This window comes from Nicotiana sylvestris, chromosome 7 (assembly GCF_000393655.2).
Source record: "Nicotiana sylvestris chromosome 7, ASM39365v2, whole genome shotgun sequence".
NCBI lineage: Eukaryota > Viridiplantae > Streptophyta > Magnoliopsida > Solanales > Solanaceae > Nicotiana > Nicotiana sylvestris.
Window position 1 is genome coordinate 77,173,584 of NC_091063.1, and position 16,876 is coordinate 77,190,459.

The 16,876-nt window shown below is 36.0% G+C and overlaps 1 protein-coding gene across 1 annotated transcript; it reads right to left on the reverse strand.

Moving 5' to 3' along the window:
• Positions 1 to 5,465: 5,465 nt before the first annotated feature.
• Positions 5,466 to 6,878, reverse strand: LOC104243685 (fatty acid desaturase 4, chloroplastic). Its single transcript, XM_009798922.2, has one exon. It carries the CDS (start codon positions 6,649 to 6,651, stop codon positions 5,632 to 5,634), a length of 1,020 nt encoding a protein of 339 aa, XP_009797224.1. The 5' UTR covers positions 6,652 to 6,878; the 3' UTR covers positions 5,466 to 5,631.
• Positions 6,879 to 16,876: the final 9,998 nt, after the last annotated feature.

Here is a 16,876-nt window from a genome sequence, read left to right on the forward strand (position 1 = left end):
AGATTATAACATGCTTTATAATGCAACTTGATTAAAACACAAACAAAAATAGGCAAGAGTGAAGGAAATAGCAAAGAAAACATGTTGTTGTTGATGCTGGAAAATTAATTAGAACATACCAGTAACGAAGCAAATGCAGAAAGAAAAGTAAGCAGGTTTCCCACAGCCTAGCCTTGGCTTCTAGCCGACTAAACAAGGTAGCAACACAAGCAGTAACAGGGAAAAAGAGAGAGAGTTTGAGTAAAGTGTGTGTTCTGAACTCAAGTGGTTCGTGTCCTTGAAAGAAGAGGGGTGCAGGGTTTTATAGTTTTTTGAAAACGAGTGAAGGAAAAGTAATAAGATACAAACATGGAAACAATCATAAATCAGAATCAATTATATAAGTGATTTCCTTTAATTAAGGAATCATTGTTTAACGGTAGTGACAGATTCAAATATAAGGAAAGAAAAACAGTTTGTAAGTAGACTGATTGTTACCATAAAAGGAGTAGTAAAACCATTAAGTATGCAATCAAGTCTAAGTATAGAGGTATGCTTATTTTGGAAAAAAGATCAGTAAGGCAAATATTACAGTAAAGGAAAAGAATCAATCACTTTGAATAGGCGAGTGAAATTAAGGTTCATAAAAGAAAAGTTTTGAACTCAGTCACAAGATTGAAGATCAATCAAAAAAGGAACCTCACATATAAATAGAGTGAACAAACACCAGACAAGCGAGGCCAACCCATTGGCAAAAGAAACAACATACAACAGTAGCATAAGGTTCAGTAGATAGCAAACATTCGAAGCATAATAGTCAAGTAGATCAAGTTCACATTGAATCAATAGTGAAGGAAAATAGAGTACCAGAAGCATGCAAAGGTCTCACACTAGCAGGTGAGGAAACCCTTTGAGAGGTTAGGGTTTCAACCATAGTCGAGTTGGAAGATAGTAAGAATCGGATAAGTCACATAGAGAAAAGAGAGTCTGAAACAAGAACTTCAAATCGAGTCAGGTATTCGAACGAACAGTTTCAGACCCAAAGACATAGGTTTTTTTTCCAACAATAGTCGAGCTTTAAAAGATGATAAACAAATAGATCAAACAAAACTTAACCAGACAAACACTCAATTAACAAACAGCTTTAGAATTCGACTGAGGCCCAAAGAAATTAGAGTTTTAAACATGCTAACCTAGATAGAAGAACAACACGAGCAAAACATAGCAAAATCACAAACATGTTAAAAATCAGAGAAGAGATTTTGAAATAACTTAACAGGAAAACCCTAATCGGAAAAGATAAAGAGTCATTTTGAAAGCAAAGTTAAAGAAACTTCGAGAAAATGCTTAAAAGTTCAAAGCAAGCACAGATCTAAAGTAGTTCTGAAAGAAATCGAAAGATCTTAGAGAATAGGGTTTCAGAAAACCCGGAAAAGGTAAGAAAGGCTTCGAAAGTTACCGATCTAACCAGGAGAGTCAAGGATCTGACTCGAACGGCCATGGCTGGCCGGTGAAAGGTCAAGGATGACTGGATAAAGGTCATGAACTGAAATCGAACAAGGAATGGACCAGAATCCTTCAAGGTCTGGCCTTGAAACCCTAAGAACAAACACATAGGAGCCATGGAAGGCTGGTACAGGTCTCAAATGACCGTGGAGGGCCATGGATTAGGTAGATATCAAGGTAGGGTGAGAGGGCGGCGACTAGGGTTCATGAGAGTTTCAGAGAGAATTTGAGAGAGAAGAGGAGTTCAAGGTCGGCTGATTGTATCAAATGATAGGGTTTTAGGGGGTCGTTTAGGATTAATTAAGGTAAGGGCAGCCGATGGCCGTTGATCTAAATGATCAACGACTGAGATTTAAAAGGTTAGGTGGGGATCCGGGTATGGGTCGGTTTAATTGGGTTGGGGGTCAGGTATGAGTAGGAATTGGGCCAGGGTAATTGGGTTTAAATTGGGGTAGAATTAGGCTACAATTGAAATAAAATCTAGCTAGATTTTAAATAGCCATTTTCCCATTTATTTCTTTTATAAAAATAGTAAATTAAATTCTGGAAATAAATTGAAAGTACTAAAATGATTTGTAACTCATAATTATCAATTTAAAAATACCCAATTTAATTTTTATAAATATAAACACAATTAAATCTTAAAAGGGGCTAATATTGCAATTATATGCAAAAAATAGTAAATAAATTTCTAAAAATATGCAAAAATTATATTAGCTATATTTTGACATAAATATGAGAATACAATAAGTGAATCACCAAAATTATGATTTTGAGAATTATTATTGGGTTTTTAATGAATAAAATAGGGAAATAAATTGGTTTAAAAGTCTTTAAAAATTAAGGAAAAATACCAAAACATTTGGACATACTTATATATGCATTCATATGTAGAGAAAAATTGGGTATCAACACTATCTCTTAGTAAACTTCTGGTTTACTATGGCACAAACTTCTGCATTAGTAAACTTCTGATTTACTGTGGCTACGTTTGTATAAGTAAATTTCTGATTTACTGTAGCTGTTTTTGCATTAGTAAACTTCTGGTTTACTGTGATACATGATGTAGAACAAATTTAAGAATAAGACAGGTAACTTCTCACATACATATTTACCCCCTATGATTGTGGAAACATAAAGATTTTCAATCTTTCAATCATTTGTAGTCTCAGTATGATTGTCATTTGTATTAGTAAACTTCAAGTTTACTACAACATGTGTTTTGAGCACAATCATATAATATGAATGATAAATTTACATATAAGCACATCGGGAGCCTTCAATTTATTTTTCACAATCAAATATTATTCAGATACTACTTGTATCATGTGTCTTCTAGACAAACAGTTAGCTTTTCAGGAGATTTTGATAAATTTTGTACTACCAAATAGTGCTCAGACACTTCTGGTGTCATGAGAGAAAATCAAAATCAAATTAACAAGATAAAGACAATTCTAAATTTATAAATGTAAGAAATTAAGAATTTCAATATTTTTACCACCAACTTTGTGACAAATATCTCCTTCAGGGAGAAATGCCATTAACATCTAAATATTTTATATCAAAGCGGTAACCACATAGTCATTACATCCTTCAGGGAAAGTTACATGAGTTATTATTTCCTTCGAGGAACTCGATAACTAACCAGAACATATTAATGTGGTTGTAGTAGAAAGCATTCTACAAGAATACTTTTGCCTTTGAATGATATTTAATAAAAATTTCCAAGATATTTTACGTATAACGGGTACGTGCGACAATGATCTTTATGCCACAAAGACAAGATTTATATCCTTTGTTATTCTACCTCTTCAGGAGGTGAGTTGTGGTATTTCTTCATTCACTCCAGGGAATGAAAATGTGCTTCAAAAATAACTTTGAATATAGCTTATTATTTTCTTTAAGCACAGAAAGACACAGTTTCATAATATTTTCCTGCTTCAGAAGAAAATTTTAATTGTGTTACTTCTTCAGGAGCAAATTTAAAATACGAAATATTGAGTATATATTCCCTCAATCATATTACCTCTTCTAGAAGTGAATTGTAATATATTCACATCAAAAAGCGCGTTCATATTTACGAGCTTTATTAATATTGTCACATTCACTTCAGGAATGGATTAATATTTATCAAAAGTTCTCATCCTTCAGGGAACATAACATAATTATTTGAACATGCATTAATCACACCAAATTGTGTGACGGCTTAGAACCTCTTTTAAGATATTGCTACTTCAGGAGCAAATCGAGGAATGCAAGTAATATAGAGAAATTTTCTCTAACTTATCTTCAATTGTAACCATAGAAAGTCTAAATTATCACTTCTAGTGGTTATAGGCATATACCACTTCTGGTGGTTAACAAAATTTAGTTATAATGAGATATACAAAATATAATCACTTTTGGTGGTTGTATATTTCTTGTAAATTCTGCTGGAGTTTAAGTGGATTTAACAATGTTATCCACTTTGTAATCCTTTATTAAGATAATAAAGATGAAAACAAATACTAAAATAGGTATTGTATACGTAACACATAACCAAGCAGGTGATGATAAAGATATTAAAATATAAGCAAAAGGCTCAAATTAAATTACGAAAATTTTGCCACTCCAGATGTAAGTGATATCTACATCACTACTGCCAAAAAGAAAAACTCAACACCTCAAGGATATATTCAGCCTTATGATGATCGGAATGAACAAGATCTAACCACGGACGTAAGAGCTTCGCCTTACATCAGAGATGAACACTGAAATAGAAATTAAATTCGAAGTAAGTGCTTAAAATGGCAGAGTCTCGTGTTGATAACATGTTATAAAATAAAGACTGTAATGTAAAGACAGGTATAGAGAGAAACTGATATATTATTCGAATTCAAACTAAAATACATAATGAACTGAAATCTCTTCTATTTATAGAAGAAAGGAAGTTGTTGTGTAAGCTGCTACTGCAAGCTGTTACTACAAGCTGCTGTGTAAGCTGCTACTATACCAGATATAGATAATCTTCTACTAAGAGTAATGTTTATCCATAACGGAGTACCGAATAGATAAGCTCATTGTACCCAGTATAAATAATCTTCTACTAGGGATAATGATTATCCATAACGGAGTATTGAAAGGATAAGCTCATTGTACCCGGTATGGATAATATTCTACCGGGGGTAATGTTTATCCATAACCGGGTACCGAAGTGATAAGCTTCTTCAGGAAGCTTATTTCCAATAGAGTACTAAATAGATAAACATATTTACAATGGATTCCCATATGGATAAGCTTCTTCAGGAAGCTTATTTACAACGGAGTACTAAATGAATATCCATAATATAATATATTTATAACACAGACCATATAACTAAACGACTGCTGTTAGTATTGAGTTTTCTTATTATTTTTTTGTTAAACATTGTCTTATCATTTTTAGTTGTTTAATAACCAAAGGAATCTTAGCCTTAAATTATTTGGGTGTACACATGGGGTATATCGGTAACTGCACTAAACAATACTTGACCAAAATTTATTGGAGGCAGGGGCGGATTTAGGGGCGGAAGATGGTTCACCCGAATCCTCTTTGTCGAAAAATTACATTGTATATATACGGTAAAATCTGATTTTTACCTGTATATATTAAGTTTTGAACTCCTTTAATACAACCCTAAAGTGTAGTTTAGTGGTCAAGGGGATTCAAATACTTCATAAGGTCATTGGTTCAATTCTCACTAGCTAAAAAAATAATTTTGAGCCCCTTCGTGGAGATTCTGAGGAGATCTCTACCCATCACATTATCAATCAACTAATTAAGTCTCCACCAATCAATAGCTAGTACATACTCTTATCAATCAACTAATTAAGTCTCAGTTAGTTGGTTTCTCAGCGTCTGAGTATTTGCTAAATTCAATCTGCTTTAGATCTACGTCATTCCAAATTTCCAATACTAATTGAAAAAAGGAAAAAAAGAAAAGTAAAATACACCAATCGACTACTCCGAAAATATTTATGAATTTTCAACTGAAAATGTAATATTAACTGATGTAGCTCATCACAGCCTGTACAATAAATTTTTAAAACAACAATATAATCATGTACCATTCTTGTACATAGACCGTAGATGAAAAATAAAACATTCTTGTATAGAGACAATTGAATTCAATTAGAAGCAGGCAGCGATTGTGTCTCATTCTCTTCAGTCCATTCTGAATCAGGTTCACTCCAGGACCGCGGTCGCACTCCGAATTTAAAGAAGAAAATCATCTCCAGTAACTCAAAAACCTTAGATCTATCCAAATACTCATTCCAAGCTCCACTAACAATACAGTAATTGTTGTTATAAGGTGGACGATGGTGCGCGGCGTGTTGTGATCTCGACACAAGTATTCCAGCATCTTGTAGTGCAACCACTAGAGGAGGAAGTTTACTTTTTGTGCCATGTGCCCAAGAATGAAATTGCTGGCTAAACATAATGCAACCAGAAAATACACCAACAAAGCCAAGAACCACTGAATTATTGCAAAGAAGGTCAATTGGAAGTACAGAGAAAGTCACTGCACGAGCGAGGGCGTGCAGATTGTTAGCGAATTCACGCCTGGTTATAGTCCAGGGCCATTTATGGTGGCCCTGGAATGCGTCAATTTGGCTTCCGAATACTGGAGTTTTGGCACTACCGTAATTGTCAATTCCCCAGTGGTAGATGCCAGAAGCTAAGTCGGATAGCACGTAGCCTATGCAGCCTGCTACAATGGGTCCGGCCCACATTTGTGAGTCGATGGCCCCTGTTGCAGACTTGGCTAAAGAAATTAGCACGGTGGTGCACCCGCTCGCCATCCATGCTCGATGAGCCCATGTGGATTGCAAACTTGGGTCATTGAGTACATTTCTTGTGCTACTGGTGGCTGTAGCAGTATTAGTGCTAGTTTTATTGATGGGAGTGGGTGGCTCATAATTCGCCGGTTGTGGCTGAAGGATTAATGGCTCTGTGAGGGGCGGTGTTTTGGTGGTGGTGGAGGAAGAGACACAATAGACTCGTGCAAATAGGGGAAATTGACGAGAAATATTGGTCTTCAATTGCTGTGAGTATCTTTTCTGTATCGTTCCAATTTTATCAGATGTCCCTGAAAGGACTCGTTGTGAGGATGTAATGGCATGGTTTTGAGGTAGAATGGAAGACATGTTGAAGGAAATTATGGTCGAGTGTTCAAAATGGCAAGCAGACCATATACTAGATGTTTATAACCCGAATAAATATTTCCTGTTAAGTTATGGTTGTGAGTTGGGAGCTGGAAGTTTTGTGGTTGCTGCTATTTTTCTTTCTCAATAAAATCCCAAAAGAGTTGAACTTTAATTTTTTTGGAGAGAGAAGGGGGTCCTTATGGGCAAATTGGTATATGGTCGAAATAAGAGATGCGTGGGGCACAAAATGGCCAGTAGAGATTGAGTGTGGATTTGTGTCGCACAATATTTCCCAAATAAAAGCTTTGACCTTGAAAATATAGAATTGGAAAATTCAAAATTAATTTCTTTTGAGTGTTTCACTGGTAGACCTTTCACGCACGTATTCCTCCCTATCTGGAATTGGTGTCATTGGCATTTTATAATATATTTTCCAATTTAAATTGCCAACAATACGTATTCAATGGGTTTGATGGGTAAAATATAACGTGAATCACATGAATAGAGTTTCAAGTTGAGAAGTAGATACGAAATACTTGTTAATAGGGGAGAGTCTCATATTTTAATTTTTCTTCTAGGATCAATCAACTGTAAATTTGGAGAGACCCCTCATCTTAAAAGTTTGGTAGTTAGCTAGTCTAAAATATCATCTCAGATCTAACAGTCTAATTAACAACCTTTGGTAAGCTACTATTCTCTTCGGTTCAAAATAAGTAATTTTTTGACTTTTTTTTTGTGGTCCAAAATAAGTAATTTTTTGGCTTTTTTCTTGTGGTCCAAAATACGTGATATTTTCAGATTTTAATAATGAATTAATTATTTTTTTCCTACATTGCCCTTGGAGTAATTAATGTTGGAGTATGTGTTAGGAGAGGTTATGTGAAGAGATAACAAAGGTTAATATGGTCGATTTTATTGCTAATTAATGTTAAAAGGTAAATTTCTTAATATGTGTGAAAACAACTAAAAAATTACTTATTTTGAACCGGAGAGAGTAATAATTAATTAGTGTGTCAGCTTGTGGACTTGGAGGTTGTGGTTTATGTCCCCTCCATTGCTAGTTTCTCTTTTGTTATTGACATAAACAAGATAGGGCCAAGGGCAAGGGCGAATCTAGCTTAGAGGCTACAGGTTCACATTAAACGATGGAAACCCTAAACTGATTCTGTCATTTATGAACACACGAATGGGGAGGAGAGAAAGAGTGTGGGAAGAGTATTGTATTGAGAGAAAATGAAAGTTACATTTTGATCCACTCTCAATCCACACTCAACAATGAGTGGAAGAGATCGTTGGAAGAATAGTACCTAACTATGAGTCGGAGTCGATTTCCTCACAGAGCTAAATGCGGGTGTTAGAGTGCACACTTGAAGAGTGTAGAAGAAATAGCTTAAGTACGCTTCCAAATGAGATGGTTTTGCAAATTACTTCTATAAACTATATTATCAATGATTATTTAGAGAAATGAAACTAGAGATTGATTAATTATTTTTGATTGTTTTCATATAGGTAAAAGGCCTAGGGATGTAATATTCACCTAGGTGTTAGCCTAATAGGTTAACTATGTTAGCACTTATTTTAGTGATTGAGGTGTATTATAGCTCTTAGCTCTAAATTACCCACTCAATACCTCTCGGTCATAGAGTGATTTTGCCAAATTTGGCTTTCTCAAGCCTAAATGGGTATCGAACCAAAGAGTTGATATGAGCTCAAGTCGGATTTTCACTATCTCTAGTTCAAACCTTTTAACTAGGCTAGTCAAAACCTTAACTAGGTCCCTTTTTCTCGAGTAAAGACCAAGTCAAAAAGGCATGAATCAATATTTGCAACCATTAATTCTAAAATTAAATCATGAACAAGGCTATATAGCAAACACCCAATCATAAACAAGTATTAGATTAATCACCCATAAGGTTTACGCACTAGGGTTGGGTCACAACCCTAGAAAATATCTAGCTACTCATAGTAAAAATGAAAGAAAATAAAGAAGAAGCACTAATTAAAGCCATAATACAAAATTAAAATGATAAACTAATGTGTTTTTAACCCAAATTGGTCACAAATTACCAAAAGTGATAAACTACAATGGCTAGAGCTCAAAAAAATACCAAAACTTGACCTAAAAAAAGTAATTCCCGTCTATTTATAGTGGCCCAAAATTTGCTGACAAAAATTTGCTCGAGTATACAGGTTGAGGGATTCTGTAGCCGTACATTTTGATCTGCGGTTGCACTTCAGCTTTTGCGGCCGCACAATTCCATGTGTGGTCCGCACTTCTGGCAAGGCTTCAATCTTGGTCATTTTGCACAGTCTTTGAACTTTTTGAATTCTTGTCAGTACAACTATATTTTGTGGTCGCACAAATCGTGTATGGTCCGGGATTTTCTTCAATCAACAACTGAGCTTCAGCACCAAATCTGTGGTGCTTGTATGGATGCTTGCCCTGCAACAATAATAGATATCTCAGACAATTTTGAAGTAGTTGTCTGCATCCAGTTATTGAGGCTCGCTGATGTCTGGGAGACTCATAGAGAAGATAATGGAGATGTAGGCATGGGCACCGGCCTCGGAGCTGTAGTAGGGGCTACCCTGAGGGCTGTGGTAGGACCTGAAGATGGTGGCGGAGGCATAACAACAGCACTAGAAGAGGGCTCAACAGAGGTATATGGAATGTCAGCTGTCTTTGAAACTACCACTGCCGGCTTATCAGACTGGCCCGTGGTGGTAGAAGGCTGAGCTCTCTTCTTTGGGTTGGTCGAATCCATCAATGCATACAGTCAAATGGTTCTTTTGGCTTCACCTTTGTATCATATGATATTGGCTCTACCTTTGCATCAGTAAGGTACTCTGTGATAGTGTTGAGATAAGGGTAAGCCGTGTTGGTCTGTTGTGCTACCAATGTAATATTAGCCGATATCATAGCACCCATATTAATTGGGTACCCGATCACGATATAAGCCACTATAACAGCCTGTGGAATAAACAGATAGGTGGATTTCATTCTGGAATGGACAAGTATGCTACACACAAAAGTCTGCCATCCCTTTGCCTCAAAACTTAATGTATTCCAGTGAATATGAACCCCAGCAGTTATCCATGGTGGTGGTGGCCCCGGTGGTGCTAATATCTAAGCTAGCCATGGTCTGGCTTCTTCTTTCATAGCACACTTCTCTAGGTACTCATTGGAATCTAAGTCCTTAAACCACAAGTATGCATTTAGCGTGTGCTGATCAAACCTCACCTTGAGGTTGCATACTTTGATCACCTTTGTCCCCTTTTTGATGTGAGAAATATTGGCGTAGAACTCGTGGACAAGGTGCTACTTGGCATCTACCACTCTCTCAGTGAACAACATCCAACCCTTCCTCATTCTGAATTGTCTCAGCACTCCAGGGTTGTATGTCTCTAGATCCTTCAATAGGAACTGCCTCTCAAGGGTCAAGTATCTCGTGGACCACCACATTTGGAAGTTAGTGAAGGCAGCCAAGCTAACAAATCTGTCCTCCCATATCTTCTTCTTCTTTGATCTCTCCACACTAGTGGATGTACCCTCTCCCCCTATACTATCATCATGGACATCCTGAACAATATGCGCATCCGTCTCTGGAACAACTACCGGCTCAGAATTCTGGCTAGTACTTCTCAAACTTTCGGAAGTGCTGTGAGATGAAGAGGCGTCATCCATGAGCTCAAATTTCCCCTGTGACCTAGACTGTGCAACTTCCTCGTCCTACAGAATAGAGGCATAGTTTCCCTCAGAAACTTCCCTAGACGGGACATAAGAGCTAGACCCGGAGAGGTCTGCACCCCTCCCTATGCCTGATATGGCCTTCTTCCTGATAGTTTTGGGCTAGCTAAGGGGCAAAGTACCTCTACCTTGACCCCTAGAAGAGTCACCTCTACCTTTTGTAGTTTTTCCACGGCCGCACGATCAAACCATTGTCTATGTCAAAGCAAAGAGGATTGTTAGTTGTAAGTCATCATTCAACCCATTCAAGACTTATCTAGGCAAGGAAGAACATTGTGGACACAGTGAAGTTACGACAGAAATAACATTCTGTGTCGCGCCCTATTTTCTTGAAAAAGCGAGTTTCAACATGTTACAACTCTTTTAAATAGGTATTAAAAGAGAAAAGTTGCCACCAAATGATTTTAAGGTACGCTAGGACATCTATTTATAAGTAAATATGTTTGACTAGTCAACACCATTAAAGATCGAGTAAGGGATCAAATTACCTCGAAGAGAAGGTATTTGGCCCTCTTCGAGTTCCACAAATGTGGTTCACGGCCGAAGTTTAAACTATGTGGATTAGATAATTAAGCTAGGTGATTAAATAAGCAAAGAAAGATGTATAAGTTGAAACTCTATTATAACATAGGAATTAACTGTATGACTAATTGATAGAAGTCTTAAAAAATCACAAGGAGAACGATTGCGTTGATCTATGACTAAGTGTGAACAATAATTATATAAAGGATATGAGGTCCTAAGTTTTTTAGCCTAAAGGATCATCTCATGCAACATAAATAATACTTCGTAACTCCCTTAGGATAGGAGTTGCTCATATTATTCAGCGGGCCCAGACTATCATCTCCTGCTATCCAGTTACTATGTTGAAGTGATTGCTTAAGGCGTTCTAATTCAATTCTAAACTGTATCCTATGTGTGCACTACCCATCCTATGCATATGGTCCAGACGGCTTTGGACCTACTATTCGGTGGTTCTAGACTTTACTTAGGTTGCTCAATTAGGCAGTTAAACTGTTTGAAAGCTCAAAATTAATAACGCTTGATTTATAGATAGGATTTCTAGGTGTGTAATCATGTCCTATAGGCAGGATTTCTGACATTTGAACTTGATTTTGTAATACTTTATCCCTATAGGCATGTCATCTAGGTGGGGCAGTATAATGAAAGCAAAAAACGTAATTGACTAACTAATTAAACCCTAAAGTCATGGTATCTAGATGAGAATACCAAAGGTGTGTATTATTGTGTCCTATAGGCATGTTGTCTATTGAGCAAAGCGTGTGAACCCTATAATCATACCGTCCAAAGCATTCAGTAATAGATATGGACAAAAGTGCAGCAGTTACTTAAGCTAACATGCTTTGAATAAAGTACCTGTGTCAACCAAATTAAGTGAAGTGTGTATAATTTCTATAGACATGATTTCTATTAATGTATAGAATCAAAACACATCACAGCAAATGTCAAACAAGGCAATTAAACCATATAAGCATGCCTTCTACCTATTCATGCGAGCATTAGAATATCTCAGCCCCCTTTACTAATCTCCCTATTATTCGTTATTACAAATTATTACAGGCCAAATAAATAATATAAACAGAATAAAACAATCATAAGCCCAATAAGACAACTATAAGCCCAACACAAAGGAACACTCTGACTTTCTGGGCCTTCAATAGTCTTGCTCTTTGGACCACCAACATGCCCAAATTCTAAGCTTACAAAGACAACTAGAATGCACCCGAATCCAGTACTCAGGTCCAACAACACATATGACCCATTAAACCAGGCCCAGACGCGAAGAAAATTGTCTTTCTTACCAGTAACCAACAACAAATGACAAAAGTAACAACCCATGAAAACTAATTACTCAAATAACTTCATATATATATGTATACCCAGAGAAATAATTAGGTGTTATAGCTAGTGAAGAAACTGGACTTGTTAAACATGATATCCTAGAGGTACGTAGCACATGAATAAGAATAGAACAAAAACTCCCAAAGAGATTTCAACAGGCAGGGGTTTAAAACAAACATGATACAAAATTGATGCAATAAGAGTTCACATATAGAAGGTTTTCCGGGAGGGTCTAAAGTAAGACATGGTTGAGACTAGTCCTATAAAATAATTATATAGACACAGTTCTGTGGGGTGATAGAGTAACTAGCAAGTACTTATTTAATTCTAAAGAAACCAGAGATTCTTTAGGTTGATCATGTATGACAAGTTAAGTTATGCATCCAGGATTACCCAATGGCATTATACTCAAGTAAATTTAATACTAGCATGGCAGGGTTTCATCATGATAATAGAATTAGAGTAACATAGAACAATTAAAACTTTATTGGGGTTCACTAAAGGTATAAACATAAGTCATGCTTGGTCTGAAAGCTTAAAAAGTATTGGTATGCAAGAGCTCATACGATCATGGATTAATTCTAAGGAGAGTTATCAGCATGTATATGATTGCACCAAATATGAAATATAAGGAAGGAATGGTCACAACTAATTGATAATCAAACAGGACTTCTTAAAAGCAGGCAGACTAGTAGGCAGAGTCCAAACCAACTTACAAAACACCCACTTAATTGAAATATGAGAGATTTAATACATTAGAATTTTAGGCAGACATCAATCACCTCAAAAAGGTTTAAGAAATCTAAGATGATACAGGGACTCATGGTAGATGAAAATATGCAAAATTCAATGTTAATATGAAAGTCAAGTAACACTTAAGAAGGCTAGAACTTTACTCCAATCGCCTGCTGTCACACCTCCTTTTTACACACCCGGAGGTAGTACAAGGGAGTTTTTCCAATTTAAGTGACATTATTCGAAATGAGATTTTTTATTCATTTTTTGTTTAGAGTCGCCACTTGGAATATTTTAATTAGTTTTCCACGTCACCGATTTATTTTAAATTCCAAATCGAGGAAATTTCGACTTTCTTTTTGAAGTCTGCGAACCAGAAATTCTGAATAAGGAATTTTGTTAACCCGAGGGAAGGTGTTAGGCACCCCCGGATTCCGTGGTTCTAGCACGGTCGTTTAAAATCATAATTGGCCTATTGTCTGACTTTAATACATGTTTTAGCCTATGGTTCTTTTTAACTCATTAGCCGCTTTTTATTAGGTTAAAAAAGATTTTAACGTCATCTAAAATACATCTTTGGACCACACCACATGAAATGCACCCACAGTCTGAGACACATTTTACTTAGCGTTATTGAGATTTAGATTTGGGTCACATGAAATGCACACCCGAGTTTAGGATGGTAATTTTTAAAATAGCGCGCCTAAAGCAACTACGCATTTTCAAGTTTGCGAGGGCCATGAAAATCCAACTAAATGGCACGCCTCGATTCCTAAGGATTAAAATATTAATTAAGCGAGGACCATATATTTTGAGATTTTATTTGGCACAACATGCCTCGATTCCAATTTTTAAAGGAAAAGCTCAAACTAAACTTTGAGGGCCATAAATTATGTGTTTGGTTAATATTGCACATCTCAAATTATTTTCAAGTGGCTAATTAATAAATGAAAGCTTTAAGGGGATTCTGATTTTTTTACACTAAAAGTTTGAACTTATTTAACAAACTTATAAACTTTGTTCAAATACTCAATTACTTAAGGAAATCATCCCAGATAGCGGCAACTTGAACAGGGCACTGGATTTGATGAAAATAAAATAGGCTCGAACAACAAAAGACACGCAATCCAATGAGCAAATGCTTTCAAGTTTGGGCAAAAAATGAGCCCAATTATTGGTAGAAGAAAGGGCATCCATGACACATCCAATGCATCTGAAATTGGACTTTTATCAATTGGGCCAGCATTAGGCCCAATCTTCAGACCCAAACACTTGTGCAAATTCAATTAAATGCCCAACCAACTAAGACCATACAAAACACAAAATTAAACTGACATTTATTTCAGAATTTTTACTATTGAAACACCAACCTACTAATTAACCATTCTGCATTTTTAATATTCACACTTAGCATGCTCACAAGTAAATCAAGATCAAATCAACGCATAGCTCAAATTTTAGAGTGTTCTGGACCATTTCCCTCCTTTTAAACATGATTCCATACCCACTAAATTCAAAAACACATTCAGCTACCCAATTACATAAACATAGCACCATCCAAACACAACCAACATGTTACAATAGCTTAAACGAACTAACATAGCAGAAAAGACTCTAATGCAGTCCACATTATAGGATTTAGCATGATTGAATATAGAGTCTAACTACTAGTTCAACAAAACAAATTGTTCCCCAATTTCTTATAATAGTCCCAAGTTAGATACAATAGTAAAAGTTCACCATCCAAACCAGAACTCACTAGACGATATGACACAATCAGATTACTAAAAAAACAATATCAAATGAAATGCGACTGAATCACAAAATAACCAATGCTATGCTTTAAACTTCTGCTTTTCATTTCATTCTTCAAGTCAAGCCTCACATGAGGTAGAATTCAGAGATCATGTACCTGGGAATAAGGGGAAAGCAAGAAGAAGTAAGGGATTAGTAGGCATCAGCAACAGAACAGAGTCCCAGATTCAGCAGTAGAACAGTGAAATCAGCTCAAGAGCAATCAATGAAACAGTGAAGGAATAAAAAAACCAAACCCAGCTTCAAACCAAAATCCAAGCCATTTCTCAAACCAGAAGTGTGTCTTGTGAAATTTTCAAGTGCTTTAGCTAACAAAGAGAAATAAGCAATCCAAACAAGCAGAATTTTGGTAGTCTTCAACCATGGAATGCAGGAATTCAGAAATTTTTAAAGAACTCAGCCGTTTCAGCTTTTTTAGGGATTTTTGTCTCTAATATTTTCTAAAAACCTCTCTTCAACCTCAAGTAGTGATGCCTTTATAGGCAAGCTTCTAGGGCATCAGAAATAGGCTAAGTTTTGCACATAAAAACGTTTCAGAATTTTCATTTTTGCTTAGGTACCCCTAGCTTAAAACTCAGATTTTTAGAATAGTCTTAAAGGTACCTTCCTAGCAGCTTCCTAATCAGTTACTCAAAGATTCTGCTAGCCTAAATTCCTAAATTACCCCCTTAAACCCTGGTATTACCCCTGAACCCATGGGTCATGGGTTAGATTGACCCAATTGTTCAAACCCAGCTTGGGCTTGCAAAACCCAATTCGAATCCTTTCTTTTTGGGCTTTTGACAAACTCAATTTCATAAGGTTTAAACGCATTCGACCCAAAAGGAAAACAGAAATCCTTTGAACTGAGACTAAAACAAAAGAGAAAGAAAAAGGGATTGATTAACACTAACTAACGGAAAACCTAAAACTAACACCAGAAATTTGCTAAAAGTCGAAACATGCAATCAAACAAAATCTGTTAACAGACTAAAAATATAAAAAAGAAAAGAAGAGGATAGAAAAAGGATGAAGATGAGAAAACGAAAATGAGAATAGAAAAGAAAAAGAAAAGAGATTACCTAACGGAAGACTTGAAAGGCATGGCGTTGAGGAAACTTGCTTTGAACGATTTTTTCATTCCAATTTCGAACCAAAATTGGTGCTCCTCACCGGTTCTTGCCAAAACCGACGAGAAACATCAATTTAAGCCCTAAACGGTCTTTTAAGCTTGAAGGAGTCAAGAGATTTTTGGGTTGTTGTTTGTTTCTGCCTCTTTAGATCTAAAACGGGCACACCTTTATGATGACTCGAGGGTCATGGATGGTGGATTTGAAGAGGGGAAGCCATGAGGGTGTTGTGGTTGAAGTGTGGGACCGTTTGGAGGTGGTGCAGCCGGTAAAAATGGCAGATCTCCTAGAGGCGGCGCTAAGGTTCTTCGCCTCTGAGTTTGGGAAGATGAGAGACAAAAGGGATGTTTGGACTTAGTCGAACTGAATGAGGTTCAGACATATTAATCAAAATGGGGGGAGTAATTTGAGCCGTCGGATCTGATGGACGAAGGGATGATATTGGATTAAAATTAGCATACTCTAAACTATGTCGTTTGGGATCAAAAAGGGCTGACCGAGTTGGACACGGGTTTGGGCTGGCTTTGGTTGGGTTTGGACGGGTATTGGGTACTAAACAATTGGGCTTGGAGAATTTAAAAGGACTTGGCCCAAATCATACTTCCCTTTTTTGTTTTCCTTTTTCTTTAAATTTCAAAATTATTTTAATTCTTTTCTTTTACAAGAATAAAAATAAAAACCTAACTTAATTCCTAACCCAAATTATCCTACCAAATTAAATTAATTAACCCTAATAATTACCACAACTAATTAAATACCAAATTAAAGGAAAACTAACAAAATTCAAAGCTAAAAATTAAACAATGCAAAATAAATCATTTTTGTGATGTTTTTATATTTTGTAAAACATTAATTACTAATTAATCTAAAAAATGTAAAATTAAACCTAAATGTAAGTGCAACATATTTTTGTATTTTTATGATTTAAACAAAATTAAACATGCACACAAATGTA

What these genes read in the sequence shown, in the direction of transcription:
- LOC104243685 (XM_009798922.2), bottom strand. Translation starts at nt 6,651, where the DNA reads ATGTCTTCCATTCTACCTCAAAACCATGCCATTACATCCTCACAACGA.